The 15,124-nt window shown below is 40.0% G+C and overlaps 1 protein-coding gene across 5 annotated transcripts in view; it reads right to left on the bottom strand.

The window, feature by feature from the left end:
• Window positions 1-13,202, bottom strand: part of WDR47 (WD repeat domain 47) — a 61,134-nt gene extending 47,932 nt beyond the window's left edge. For 2 of the 5 annotated variants that reach the window (XM_026484651.4, XM_048220467.2), the window contains exons 1-2: window positions 12,911-13,202; window positions 918-958 (exon numbers count right to left, since the gene is read on the bottom strand). Coding sequence is in view for 2 of the 5 variants with exons in the window: in XM_057310411.1 (XP_057166394.1) it covers window positions 89-106 (18 nt within the window). In the remaining 3 variants the exon portion in view is untranslated. Of the gene's footprint in view, window positions 1-88; window positions 183-917; window positions 959-12,910 lie in introns of those variants that run through there. The other 3 variants (XM_026484650.4, XM_057310411.1, XM_057310410.1) reach the window with 3 other exon arrangements.
• Between the last annotated feature and the right edge of the window lie 1,922 nt (window positions 13,203-15,124).

Raw genomic sequence — 15,124 nt, 5'->3', positions numbered from 1 at the left:
TATCTTTTAAAATGAGATGCACAGGGGCGCCTGGGTGGTGCAGTCGTTAAAGCGTCTGCCTTCGGCTCAGGGCGTGATCCCGGCGTACCGGGATCGAGTCCCACATCAGGCTCCTCCGCTATGGGCCTGCTTCTTCCTCTCCCACTCCTCCTGCTGTGTTCCCTCTCTCGCTGGCTGTTTCTCTGTCACATAAATAAAAAAAAAAAAAAAAAATCTTAAAAAAAAAAAAATAAAAAAAATAAAATGAGATGCACAGTACGTTAAGTGTTCAACAAATGTTAGTTGAATTAACTTAAGATACAAAAATTAACAAAGAAATGTCTCTAAAAAGGTACAGAGTATGGGGCGCCTGGGTAGCGCAGCGGTTAAGCGTCTGCCTTCGGCTCAGGGCGTGATCCCAGCGTTCTGGGTTCGAGCCCACATCAGGCTCCTCCACTGGGAGCCTGCTTCTTCCTCTCCCACTCCCCCTGCTTGTGTTCCCTCTTGCGCTGGCTGTCTCTCTCTGTCAAAATAAATAAATAAAATCTTTAAAAAAAAAAAAATAAATAAAATAAAAAGGTACAGAGTAAATGATTTTCTTTCCTACTATTCTAAAAGCCATTCAAAAGGATAGAGGGGTGCCTGGGTGGTTCATTGGATTGAGGTTCCAACTCTAGGTTTTGGCTCAGGTCCTGATCTCATGGGATTCCCTGCCTCAGCGGGGAGTCTGCTTCTCCCTCTCCCTCTCCCCCTTCCCCTGCTTTATGCTTGAGAACGCGCTCTCTCTCTCTCTCTCAAATAAATAAAATCTTAAAAAACAACAACAACAAAGAAAAAAATGAAAGGATAAAGCTCTGGCCCTTTATTTAGCCAAAGTCAGCTCTGACAATATCTTAGGTAGACACACCAGCCCATGGTACATGTGAACAATTACTCACCAGGCAGAATTTATGTAGGGCCAACAATAAAGTGTATTCTACTGAAAACAGAAAACAAAACGAAAAAAAAAAAATCAGAATGTTTCAGTATTTCCATAATAAATGACAAATTTACCTATTTAAAAAAAAATCACGAAAACATCTCTATAGATTTTCCCTTAAGAAATAAGTTTTTGGGGGCACCTGGGTGGCACAGCGGTTAAGTGTCTGCCTTCAGCTCAGGGCGTGATCCCGGCATTATGGGATCGAGCCCCACATCAGGCTCCTCCGCTATGAGTCTGCTTCTTCCTCTCCCACTCCCCCTGCCTGTGTTCCCTCTCTCGCTGGCTGTCTCTGTCTCTGTCGAATAAATAAATAAAATCTTTTTAAAAAAATAAGTTTTTTATTATATCCAGCTCTCAACTAGGTGAAATGGGAAGTAAGTTTTAATAATGAGTACATCTGGATGCCGGTTGGAAAGCAGTTAGTATTTCAGTACTTAAATATAATAACTACAGAAACTAAATTCCAAATGAGGTCTCTATACTCATACTGATTCTTATCTTAGTCAAATAACATAGAAGAATATATTAAGGGGCAAGAAATAAAATTATTTTTAGAAATCTAAGATTAGGGGGGTGGGGGATTTGGCTAGGGGGGTGGGGGATTGGGCTAGGCCAGTAATGGGTATTAAGGAGGGCACGTATTGCATGGAGCACTGGGTGTTATATGCAAAGAACAAATCATGGAACACTACGTCAAAAACTAATGATGTACTGTATGGTGACTAACATAACGTAATAAAAAATTTAAAAAAAAAGAATTCTAAGATTAAAGGTAAAATGTCTACAAAGAAAAAAATAATGTCAACAGAAATATATTGACTTCTATATATATTTCTATACATGGATATGAAAAGAGTTTCATGAAAAAATATCAATGGTAGCTTTCTAATCAAATATAAATAGATATGATTTAAATGTTCCTTTGCAATAAGGAACATTTGAAGTGTTACTTTACTCACTTATAATACAGATCAGGAAGGAAGAAAAATGCACAAAACTAAGAATGATTCACAAGTATGAGATTAAGGAAATCAAGGTACAGCCATTATAAATTTGATGGTCAAGCAAAGAGTGCTTAAGAAAGGCTCCATTAATCTCCAACTCCATCCCACACAATAAAAACCACTCTCTTTAATCTTCCAAGTATTACAGAGTGCCTAACAATGAATAACACTGCCTTACCATTCCTGTTTACAAGCAAAAATGCAGATAAGGAAATGAAGTACTATGAAGCCTTTTAATAAAATACCAAACTGGGACGTAAGACTACCTCACCTTTTCCTTTAAAAAATGGAGAAAAAGGGGCGCCTGGGTGGCTCAGTGAGTTGAGCATTTGCCTTCGGCTCAGGTCATGATCTCAGGGTCCTGGGACTGAGCCCCAGTAGATTGGGCTCCCTGCTCACCAGAGAGTATGCTTCTCCCTCTCCTTTTGCTCCTCCCCCCAACTCATGCTCTATTTCTCTCTCAAATAAAAGTCTTATAAAAAGTGGAGAAATAAATTTGCTATCTACCTTTTTAATAAAATAGCATTCTAAAAATTTGTTAGTTAACTGTATATGTCTGGCCTTTGGAATTATAAACGTGATGTTGCAAGTCACTTAATCTCTATGGGCTTCAACTTCTTCATACATAAAACAAGAGGGTTAATTTGGGTCATTTCTATGATTTCAAATTTTATAATTTGCTTTAAGTCACATTTCAATAACAGGAAGTATAAATTCTTAGTGGCAAAAAGTCTGGGATAATTAGAAGTCTCTAATCTATAAGGTCCGCTTAATAAGAGGAAAGAAAATATATTTGTTTTAAATCATATAAGCAAACAAAAGAAAAGTCCTTCTAATTGCAAAACTGTGTCATGTCTGCCAATCAACTAAGGTTTGTGACATGGATATAGCACGTGTCTCTTCTTACTGCTGACAGCTGGTCTCTATTCATCAATTATTCTAATTTACCTTCTGGAACTGTGCATAATTTTGGCCTAAAGACCAAATTATCTTTAAAGCAGGTGCAGCTTAATATAGCTATAAAAAGAAAAGAATTCAATTAACATAAACTAAATGTTGTGTATATGCAAAAATATCTTTGGGGAAAAAAAGACAAAAAATTGATTAAAATGATGGTCTCAAAGGAAAACTGGATAATTAAAGAATAGGAATGGGAAGAAGACTTTCCACTATATACCCTTTTGTACCTTTTGAATTTTGTACCATGTACAAATATTACCTATTCAAAAAATTTAAAAATAATAATATGAAACATAAGTAATGAATGTGCCATTGCAAATTATTTGAAAATTCTAATTGCAAGTAACTGGAAGGAATTAGTAATATAATGAATATAATGTACTCATTATGTATGTAAAGAAGTAATGTTTGAGAATGATTTGTAATATTTTTATAAAACCTATTCTCAGGGGTGCCTGGATGGGTCAGTCGTTAAGTGTCTGCCTTCGGCCCAGGGCGTGATCCCACCATTCCGGCATCGGGATCCTCCACTGGGAGCCTGCTTCTTCCTCTCCCACTCCCCCTGCTTGTATTCCCTCTCTCGCTGGCTGTCTCTCTGTCAAGTAAATAAATAAAATCTTTTAAAATAAATAAATAAATAAATAAATAAATAAATAAAACCTCTTCTCAGATCTGATTCAAATATTTCGATCTTTCTTTATGAGATTAAAATAGTTGTGTTCTTCCTATATTCAAACCCACAAAAATTTAAAAAGCATATTTAATTGCTGAAGAACTAAAAATTTACAAGATAAGCAAAACTATTTTTTACTCAGACTATGTAATTAAGTCCCATAACCCAGGGGCGCCTAGGTGGCTCAGTCAGTTAAGTGTCTGACTTTGGCTCAGGTCATGATCTCAGGGTCCTGGAATCAAGCCCCACATTGGGCTCCATGCTCAGCAGGGAGTCTGCTTCTCCCTCTTCCTCTGCCCCTCCCCCTGCTCATGCTCCCTCTCAAATGAATAAATAAAATCTTTTAAAAAAAGAAAGAAAGAAAAGAAGAAGTCCCATAACTCAGAAAATGTAAAGAAAAAAAATTGTCAAATTTGGCACTAAAAATTTAAACTATAAACCTTCTGTTTTTAATAGAAGTTGCCATAAACGAGTTAAAAGACAAAGGACAGAGGTGTCTTGGTGGCTCAGTCGGTTAAGCATCTGACTCTTGGTTTTGGCTCAGGTCTTCAGGTCACGTCAAGGTGTCGGGGTCATGGTCTCAGAGTTCTGAGATTGATTCCTGCCAGCAGGCTCTGCACTCAGCAGGGAGTCTGCTTGAGATTCTCTGTCTCCCTCTGACCTCCTCCCTTCCTCTCAAGTAAATAAATAAATCTTTGAAAAAAAGACAAAGGACAAACCAGGAATAAATATAACACACATAAACGGTTAAATGATTACCACTGAGAACATATAAATAGCATCTTCAAATCAATAACCCTCAAAACTCCAGCTGAACAATGAGCAAAGACTACAGACAATTCACAGAACTATAAAAGACCAATAAATTTATGAAAAGATGTTTAACATCACTAGTGATATTAAAATAAGATACCATTTATGGCCTACTAGTTTTGCAAAAAAGACCTGATATCTAGTGTTGGCAAGAGGGTGAGTAAATGCCCCTCCACATATTGTGTTAAGAATGTAAATTGCGAGATACCTGGGTGGCTCAGTCAGTTAAGCATCTGCCTTTGGCTGGGGTCATGATTCCAGAGTCCTGAGATCAAGCCCCACATGGGACACCCTACTTGGCAGGGAGTCAGCTTCTCCCTCTGCCCCTCGCCCTGCTCGTTCTCTCTCTCTCAAATAAATAAATAAAATCTTGGGGGGAAAAAAGGATATAAATTGGAACAAACTTTTTGAAAGAGAATCTGACAGAATGAAATTTTTACCTATGAAAATTTTGAATGTTTATACTCTGACTTACCAATTCCAATTCTACTTCTAGAAACTTATCCTTAAAAAGTACTTGCAAATATACACAAAGGTACATATACAATGATGTTCCTTGAAGATCTGCTTGTAATAGAGAAAAATTAGAAATGAACTGAGCTCTCAATAGAATTGTTAAATTATGGTAAATTCATTAATATAGAATACAAATGCGTCCTCACGATGTAAAGGCACGTCACAGAACAATATAGCTATCAATTAATATCTGTTGAATGGATAAACATAAATAGGTCCACTTAATTTTTTTAAAGGGAAGTATGATATCCGTGTCTAAATAAATAACAAAGAAAGGTCTAGTGGGATACATATCAAACTGTTAAGAATGGTTACCTCTGAAGATAAGAATGATATCAGATGCAGGGCATGAAACTAGGAAGAGAACAGGGTTGAAGGGAGACTGTTTACTCTTTACCATTTGTATTATCAGAATGGTTTATAACCATTCATGTATTACCTTTATGTTTACACACGTTTCTTGTATGAGTACAATTCTTGTATGAGTACAATTTTTTAATTTTAAAAAGAAAAAAACAATGAAAAATTACAGGATTAGATCTGAAAGATTCTCTGCTACATCAACGTACCAACTAGAATAGAATTCCCAAAGATAAGATTAACTGCTATATTTACCATGCAAAAACTACTGGGTACTATTCTAAGATCTTTACTCATATTGTTTAAGTGATCCTTATAACAATCTTACGAGATAGGCAGTTTCATTCCCATTTTACAGATGAAGACACTTGGCTTTGTAAGTTTAAGAAATAACCCAGTATTTGGGGTGGCTAGCTTACTGAGTCAGAAGAGCATGAAACCCTTGATCCCAGAGTTGTGAGTTCAAGCCCCAAATCTACATTGGGTGTACAGATTAAATAAATAAACTAAAAAAAATTAACCCAGTCTTTACATTAAGACTAAACATGTATTTCACAAGCAGCTAAATACTTCTTTCAGAAGTGTGTCAGGACATACATCCTGTATCAGCATCCATGTCGGCACCAATCACGAAATCTTTAAAAAGTACCTAAGGGTGGGGCCCCTTCCACTCAGATCAGGATCCCAGGGGGATCAGAGTCCTGCACAGGCTCCTTACTCAGCAGGGAGCCTGAATCTCCCTCTGCCTGCCTCTCTCCCTGGCTTGTGCTCTCTCTCTCTGACAAATAAATAAAATCTGTAAAAAATTAATTAATTAATAAAAATTAAAAGTACCAGAGGGCACCTATTTAACAGGGTAGCAAAACAAAGGGGAGGCAATTATATATATATATATATATATATATATATATATATATATATATATATATGATTAATCTTCAATAATCACATATATGGATAATCTTTACATCAATTTTTCACTAGTTTCTTAAACAACTGAGCAAGTAGAACTCTTCATTTTTTTCCTAAAACATCCAGGCTGCCTTATCTTAGTAGCCAGACAAGAAATTGTCTCCCTCTCCCCAATCATATCCTAAGCTTTGTAGCAATGAAAATTAGAATTTCTGACTGACAGAAATACAGATACAGAGAGGACAGGCAAAGAGAGAGAAAGAGGAAGAAAAGGAGACTGGGTAGGAAAAGGAAAGGAAGGAAATACAGTAGCCAAAGGTATAATCCTAGGGCAAGATTGGAAAGTCTGTGAGACTCTGAAGCTCTTTCTGCTATATAAGCTCTTTCTGCTAATTTTCAAGAAAGTGAAGGGCAAAGATACCTTACAAAAACAAGGAAAGACATAAAATGGAAAGAGTCATCTAAATATGCGAAAATGAAAAAGCTTCATAGTACTGAAGTGATTTTTGAAAATTATTCCAAAAAAAAAAAATTATTCCAACAGAGATGGCTGGGTGGCTCAGTTGGTTAAGCATCTGCCTTCAGCTCAGGTCATGATCAAGTCCCACATTCATCTCCTTGCTCAGCATGGAGCCCACTTCTCCCTCTGCTTCTGCTCTCTCTCTGACAAATAAATAAAAATCTTTAAAAAATTTTTAAAAATAAAGTATCCATGAAAACCACACCAAATATGAGGAAATCTAGATAAATTTAACAGTGTTGCAACAAATGCTTTACTAATATAAACATAGTTTTTAAAGCACAACTAAAAGCAAAATTAGTGTTGATTTAAGGCATAAGAATTTTATTTATTTATTTTTTGTAGAGAGAGAGCGCGCACGCACACACATGCAAGACAGAGGGCGGCGAGGGGGTGGTTGGCAGATGGAGGGGAGAGGGAAAGAGAATCTTAAACAGGCTCCATGCCCAGGAGGGCTCGATCTCACAACTCTGAGATCAGGACCTGAGCCAAAATCAAGAGTTGGATGCTTAACTGACTGAGCCACCCAGAAGCCCCTAAGGCAATAAGAATTTTAGATCGAAAAACAAAATGTGCAGAGAATTTTTTTTTTTATTCTTAAATAATATACTTATGGCTCACTTGCTTAGAACATGCTTTAGCAGATCTCTTTAAGACCTATCAGACCTTTGCTGTGTTCTCTGGTCTCAGACTGAACAGCTTCCAGTCAGAAAACTCACAGACTGTGTAACTGATCTCAAGAGAAACCTGGCAGGTAAGTATGGACAGACCAAAACAAGTCCATTCTTTAAAACAATTCAAAGTGGGAATCCCACTTACTGGTGAGCAACAGTGCCACCACTTGATTATACAATTATTATTCGACATTAGGCAGAGCTAAGAACTCCAGCTCTCCTGACTTGCAGCCAGAAGGTTTAGGTGTTAATCATACAAAGAATTAAAGGATTTTTAAACATTTTTATTACTTAAATCATCATAGCAGCTCATGGTGAAAATTCAAATGTATATTAAGCAGAGTTTCAACCCATAAAGATGTAAATAAGAAATGTAGAAAGATTATAATCTTAATATTTGTAATAAAAATTAATTCTAAACTTTTAAGCACAAATTAATCAACTTAGGTCAAAGTAAAATACTCATAATTTCATACAGTATTCTTTATGTGTGTGTTTTACTTTATTTATGGTAAAAAGGATGTTTTATCTAAGAACACAATCTCAACTTTTATTATATAATAAGACACCCAGTATAGTTTTGTATCACACCTAAAGCCATGGTAAAAAGTGCGCTTTGTAAAATAGATTTAAAATGTCCTTCATGTTCTTGTTTTATTCCCACACATACTTTATTGTTTTCAAAGGGAAAAAGCAGAACTCAAGGTATTTGTGTATACTTCAAAAATTGAACTATATAAAATAATGGCTTTAAGTCAGTAGGTCAACATTCAGAAACATATAAGGAAATGTACTAAACCAAGAGTCACAAAAACTTGAAAATGTACCAAAAAAGCCAAAATTATATAAGCATTAACTACTGAATTAAGTACAATAGAATATATACTATATAATTACCTATGAAAGTTTTCCATCCTTAGCTTTTCTATTCCTTAGCCTTTATACATTTATCAGAATTGAGTTGGAAGGTACATTAGCCCACTCTCCTATTTAGTACGGAATATCCAAATACTTACCTCTAACAGATAGTCTGCCAACCTATACGTAAATGCCTCCAACGACAGAAAAATTTTATACGCCCCCCCACAAAGCACCTGTGGAAGGCAGCATCTAAGATGGTCACCAATGAGCCCACTAGGGTTTACAACCTTTTGTACTCACTGGCCCTTGAATATGGGCTGGATTTAGTCACTCACTTCTACACAAAAGCACAGCAAAAGTGTTGAGATGTCACTTTCAAGATTTGTAAAGAGATGACAGTTTGAGTCCTGTGCAAGGGATGTGCCCTTTCTCTCAGACTGCTCACTCTGGGGGAAGCCAGCTGCCATGTCATGAAGCAACCCTGTGGAAAGATCCAAGTGGCAAAAAAACACTCGACTGCCAGCAAGGAATGAAAGCCCTCAGTCCAACAGCCCACAGGAACAGAAGCCTAAGTCATTGAGTTTGGATGGAGATCATCCCTGATTTGTATCTTCAGATGAGATACTTGCTGCAGCTTGACTGCAACCTTAAGAGACACCTTAAATCAGAGGCACTCAGCAGGGCTGTGTCCAGATTCCTGACCCTCAGAAACAGTGAGATAAATATTTGTTGTTTTAAGCCACTGTGTTTTGGAAAGGTAATTTATTACACAGCAATGGATAACAGGACTCCTATAATTTTTTCACGAGTAGAAAAATTTTGCTTTTCTCTTTTTTTTTTTTTTTTTAAGGGGGGAAGGGGCAGAGGGAGAGAGAGAATCTTAAGAAGGCTCCATGACCAATATAGAGCCTGATGCAGGGCTGGATTTCACAACCCAGAGTTCATGACCTTAGCTGAAATCAATAGTTGGATGCTTAACCGACTGAGCCACCCAGCCACCCCAAAATTTTGCTTTACAGCAAAATTAAGCATGGAGCCTAAGATTCTTTCTCTACCTTTCCCACGCCCCATCTTCCCCCCAGTAAAAATAAATATATATATATTTGAATATCTACTCTGTGCTAGCACCATGCTGCCTCCCAGGGATACAATGACTGAGTTACTATGGTGAACTAAAAGATGAAACACAAAACAAAGGTTTATAAGGCAGTGTGTGGCATTTTGTAAAATACAGCTTTTCACCCAAACAGAAACAAACTCAGAACAAAAAGGAAGAAAAATCAGTTGAAATATATAAGCTTTGGCTATTCAATGTAATGGTCTCAGTACTACATGGAAAAAAAAGTATCCTTAGGTATGGGCCAGCACTGGATTTGGAGTCTGAAGACCTGGATTCGAGTCTTCTATATAAAGGTAATATGCATAAAATATAAAGAACACCATCAAAGAATTATAAATAAAATGCCACGGAAGTTCAGAGGAGTAACGGGGTTTCCTGTTAAGAATGAATTGAGGGATTGTTAATATCCTAATATGCAGAGACAGTAAAAGAAAAGGTACTAACATTTATTGTGCATTTACTATGCCAGGCCCTTTAATACTCCCATACAGTATTTATAAAATTCTTACAACTCTATAATTTCATTTCACAGAAAATTACACTAATGCTCAGGTACGTTAGGTACTTGTCTAAGGTCACACTCCAAAAAGTGCAGAAGCAAGAGGGATGACAGGGTCTATAGGACTAAAACCCTTTGACCTTTCCACTATAACATTCTGATATTTACCCCCTCCAACAAGAGGGGATCATCAGGATAAAGAGCCTAATGTCAAAGTTTTAGAAATTGGAATTCTACTTATTTCCTGTGCTATGTAGTGATTTGCCATTCATTAGCTGAGTAAGTCTAAGGCAATGCTTCTTAAATTTTTCTCCATAAGGGCAGAAAAAACTGAACACATCCCCAGGAGCCCTTAAGCATGAAATTTCTTTGAAGTCTTTGAATTTTACCTTAGAAATTAGTGTGACTACATTCTCCATGTCATCGTTTCGTGCTCTAATATAAAAACAGTATTTTTTATCCAAGTTTTCAAGTGAAATTGATAACCACTTCTTAAGTGAGTGCCATGTTATGTGACCACAGATTTATCTCTTGGCACACTGCAGCTTATCTCTAACAGCACAAATACTATTTGAAAAGCATAGATAAAAGGGGATATACTATTTGATTATTCAAGAAGCAATGATCCACACTGAGGATTTCTTTTAAGATTTTATGTATTTATTTGACAGAGAAAGAGCACAAGCAGGGGGAGAGGCAGAGGGAGAAGCCGACTCCCCGCTGAGCAGGGAGCCAGATTCGGGGCTGGATTCTAGGACCCTGGGATCATGACCTGAGCCAAAGGCAGACGCTTAACCAACGGAGCCACCCAGGCACCCCCACACTGAGGATTTCTTAATACCAAATGAAACTCAAGTCAGAATATCCATACCCTTATTTTCTAAATTTGAGAACATCTTACCGAAAGCAGGAAAGCAATCTGTGCAAACATATGGAAGGAAACACCCTTTTTCAATGTCACCACAGTAATAAAGAACTTCCATCAAAGAGTAAAGATACACCTTAATAGTTCCTGTGAGCCCTATAAGGCCATTGTTAAGAAATAAGGTCCTGGACCTCAAAATGCTAAGTAGATCATGCAGAGGATTTTAATTAACCTTGCCAATGCCCCACTCTATTTAACGTAATCAACAGATGCCTTAAATTTTTTCCAAAGTGCTTTCAAATAGATTATTTTGTTCAACTTAAGAGCTCATTCCAGACAAAAATGATAGCAGGTATTATTACCATTTTACAAATTAGATATTAGACTCAACAGTAGGATAAGTAGTAATGTAATCAATAGCAAATATATTGTAACCAATAGCAAAATGAAACTTAAATCCCGGCAATTTGATTTCCAGCTTACCGATATACTAAGGAAAACTGCATCTTTTCATACTTATTTTGAAGTGTTTCTCAAACTGCAGAGTGAGTGTGTGTGCGTGTCTATCAACCATACCACATGCTGTCCATTCTGTAACTGATAAACTCAAATCACAAACAGAAAAAGAGGCTGAACACAATTATGTAACTAGGACCTTAGGAGAACACCCCTGTTCTCCTATGATATATTCCTAATACTGGCTTTAAAAAAAAGAGAGAGAGAGAAAAAAAAAAAGAATTGGGAGGTAGGAGGGAGAGATAAACATGTTAAAATCCTTTCACAAAAAATTGCTATTTATAACGACATCTGAGTTCGAGTGGTTTTTTTTTTAACCTGGCAATATATCATTAATGGTTTAATTGCTTGTTGTTTCCCTCACTGTATAATATTTTTTCTTTCCCGTGTGGAAGCAATCTACCCCCAAAACCTAAAGTAAAATTGTTCATTAATTCTTCCTTGTAAATGAGACCGCGAGAATATGCCATATAAAGGAAAATGGGCTCTTAGGCGTTTCTTCTTTCTAGTAAAAATTCAATGCAACTCATGCCAATACTGAAGACAAAAAAAAAAAAAATTCTACTTGGATTTACTGTGAAAAAAAAAAGATTTGTAATATATTTAATGCCTGCATGTTAATTTCTGTGCCATTAACTTCTTGATGCATTCTATGAAGTCTACAACAAAGGGAGGGAAATAAGTGTTAGATCACAACCTATGCATCTGGGTGGAACAAAGACTTCTCCTTTCATTATGCAGAGAACCAAGTTGCCAAAAACGCTCCGCTCAGATACCGTGCATGATTACTGACTGCATGTCTGGGTATAGAGAAGAATAAAAATCAAATGCTGGTCAAATGCTGCCCCTGCCTACTTCTGCCCTCGCCCCTTTTACCCAAGGCCTCGCCCCAGAGCTTGAGCCCCAATCTCTTTCTCCCCAGTACACGGGACCAGCTGAACCCTATGAGTTCTACAGCCTCGCGCGTCTCCTACGCAGGCGCTCCCCCGCCCCAGCAAAGCCCGGTTCCAAACCCAGTCGCTCTCCCTTTCCCCGCCCCCCGCCCAGACCCCCAAAGGCTGCTACCACAGACCACTGACGTAAGATAAGGCCAAAGCCGGCCCCGCGGAGCTGCCCCACGCCGCGGCTCGGCTCCCAGCCCCGCAGCTTCCTCCCCTCCTCCTGGCCAAGGCGTGCCCAGACAGGGACGCGAACGCGCCCCTCAGTTCTCGCCAGGGCTTGGCAGCGGGGCGAGGAAGGAAGAATCCGCGCGGCCAGCCCCCTCCCGCTTCTCAGCAGCAGCGAGGTGGGCACCAACCCTGCGCTCGCTCCCCGCTCGGGGGCCGACAGCACCAGGGCTAGGGGCGTCGCTCTGCCCCAGAGCCCGGCCGGCAGACGGGGGAAGGTGTGGTTCAGGAACGGCGGCCTCCAAATAGGGGCAGGCAGTTCCCAGGTCCTCATCCGGCGGCGCCGGGGCCTCACCCACGACCCCGGTCCCCACCCAGGCGGCACCGAAGCCTACCCGAAGACCCTTCTCCCGGGCCGCAAACGCCGCCCTACGGGCCAAGGGCTGCCTGGGTTGGAGCCCCGTTAGGTGGTGACAGGTGGCAACCGGTGACCATGGCAACCCGAGGTGCGCCGCGGCCGACCCCGCCTCCGCCTCCCGGAGTCACTCACCTGAGGGTTCCGGGACGAGTCCAGAGAAGCGGCTGAGAAGAAAGCGGCTGAGAGGCCGGCGGATGGGGCCCCGACACGGCCGCCTCCGGGCTGGGGCTGGAGCGCTAGGGCGGAGGTCTGTGTGTGTGCTTGGCGTCGGTCCTCTCTCCTGCCGCCCGCGCGTCAATCCATCAGACCGTCAGTCCGTCCTTCCCCGCGTCTGCCCCTCCCGAAGGACCGCTCCGCTCAGCCTGGCGGACTGCGGTTGTCAAGCGGCGCTGGAGCCGAGCTCCAGCCCCGAGCCGCAGCCAATCACCGCGCTTCTCCGAGGCGCCTCAGGACCCCGCCGAGGGGCGGCCAGGGAGGTGCCTGAGCCAAAGGGAGAGTCGGCTGGGCGGGCCCAAGCTTGGGGAGGTGGGGACCCGCCTAGATAGACGCGCTCCCGGCCGGCCCTCCAAGGACCGGCTGAACTCGAAGGAAAAGCTGGCCTGGCGATTGGGTAAGGGACCTGCAACGGGGACGCAACCCGTCGCCGGCCGGTGACCCTGCGTCCCGAAATAGCGCTGAGGGGGCCTCGGAATCGAGAAGTCATCTGCGCATTAGAATCGTCTCAGTATTCCTCCCCGACAGTTTATTAATAAAGGGTAATGAAATAAATCTGGCCTCCTCCGTGTCTCTCCGCTTTTGCAGGCCCCACTTCCTCTCTGAAAACCAGCAGCTTGTTTGCCCCATTCTGGATTTCTCCTTTTGTGATGCTGATATGCCTCCGAGCATTTTCCAATTACTTAACAGGCTCACAGGTCTGTTTTTTCACTACCCTTTTTAGTTGTAAGCTCCTTGACGACGGAATCTCACTTTCCCACCCCACCGGTGCAGTAGTATTCCACAAATATACGTGATGCTTCACCGAGCTGAATTGAGCATTCAGTGGGTATAACCATGTAGAAGAGCTAAGAATAAAGTGATACAAACCTGTAAGAGCCTCGTCCTCATAAACGCCAAATGCCAAGAATGAGCTGGCCTCCCAACTGGGGGAAAGGACATAAAAGAGAGTGGTAATAGTAAACATCAAAAACATTTCTGAACAGGAAGAATTTAATCCAATTCAAGATAAAAGAAGCGACAGTGTGAGGGAAAGGTTCTAAGAAAAATATTTACAAATTCAGGGAAAACAGTTTATGCAAAACTTATACTGCCTAGTCCTGATTAACTCCTGGAAGAAAGTCTTCATTAAGAACGCTCTCAGTGATAAGTGACAGGCAAATAAATATAAACACAAGTTAATGTTACCCAGGGTCCCGATATTAAAAAAAAAAAAAAAGACAAAATTTTACAGAATGTTTAAATTGAAAAAGTGGGCAGACATATCCAGGAAATGCCAGTATACTCTATGCCAGTATAGTTCATCTGAGAATCTGCTTCTTGATCTTGATTCTCAAACAATACCACTTGCAAGAACCAAGCATTACTTATTTAAATTTTCAACTAGATCTACAAAGAGTTATTAATGAGGGACAATGTGACAAACACTTGACCACCTATTAAGGGCAGGATGCTACCCAAAAGGAAGAACCTGATCTGGTACTAGATTTGTTTGGGCATTCATTAAACATAAAATAAAGCGCTCTGCCTAGGTTCTCACTTAAGCCTCCTCATCTCCCTTAAAATGCCTGTTAACTATTCCCATCTTAGCGATTAAGGAAAATAATTTGCCCAAGGTCAAACAGCTGATCTGCAGGGGAGCCAAGATTTTAACCATTATGACTCTTAAACCCTCCTTTTTGCGCTCTACCTCAGTGTATCAACTGGAAATTTTAGCTTGAAAAAAGCGGACCTTATTCTGACAAAGCAGAAGGAATAAGAGATCTTATTCATGTTTATCCCCACCATATCCTGTGGCATAGTGTTATGTGCATCTAAATTTTCGAAAAAGTAGTCATCAGAATTGTTAGAAGCAAATGCATAACCATTGTATTTCCATAAAAAGGAGATGGGGGATAGAGAGGTACTAGGCACTGAAATACGAGGCATCTGGTGCATCTTATCACTTGTTCAGTGATAAATGCATTAACTGTATATTCACTTCCTAATGTAACATCAAATTTTACACCACAACCTTAATAGCTGTTAGCCTCGAGTATCACCTTTCCTTCTATACTCAGCCACACTGGTTAAGATTAGATCTTCTTGTCTTTCACTCTAGTTGTGGCAAAGCAGCAAATTGTTCAGAAAGGA

This window comes from Ursus arctos, unplaced genomic scaffold, assembly GCF_023065955.2.
Source record: "Ursus arctos isolate Adak ecotype North America unplaced genomic scaffold, UrsArc2.0 scaffold_12, whole genome shotgun sequence".
NCBI lineage: Eukaryota > Metazoa > Chordata > Mammalia > Carnivora > Ursidae > Ursus > Ursus arctos.
The sequence above is the reverse complement of the archived record's forward strand: the minus strand, read 5'-3'. Positions and strand labels throughout refer to the sequence as shown.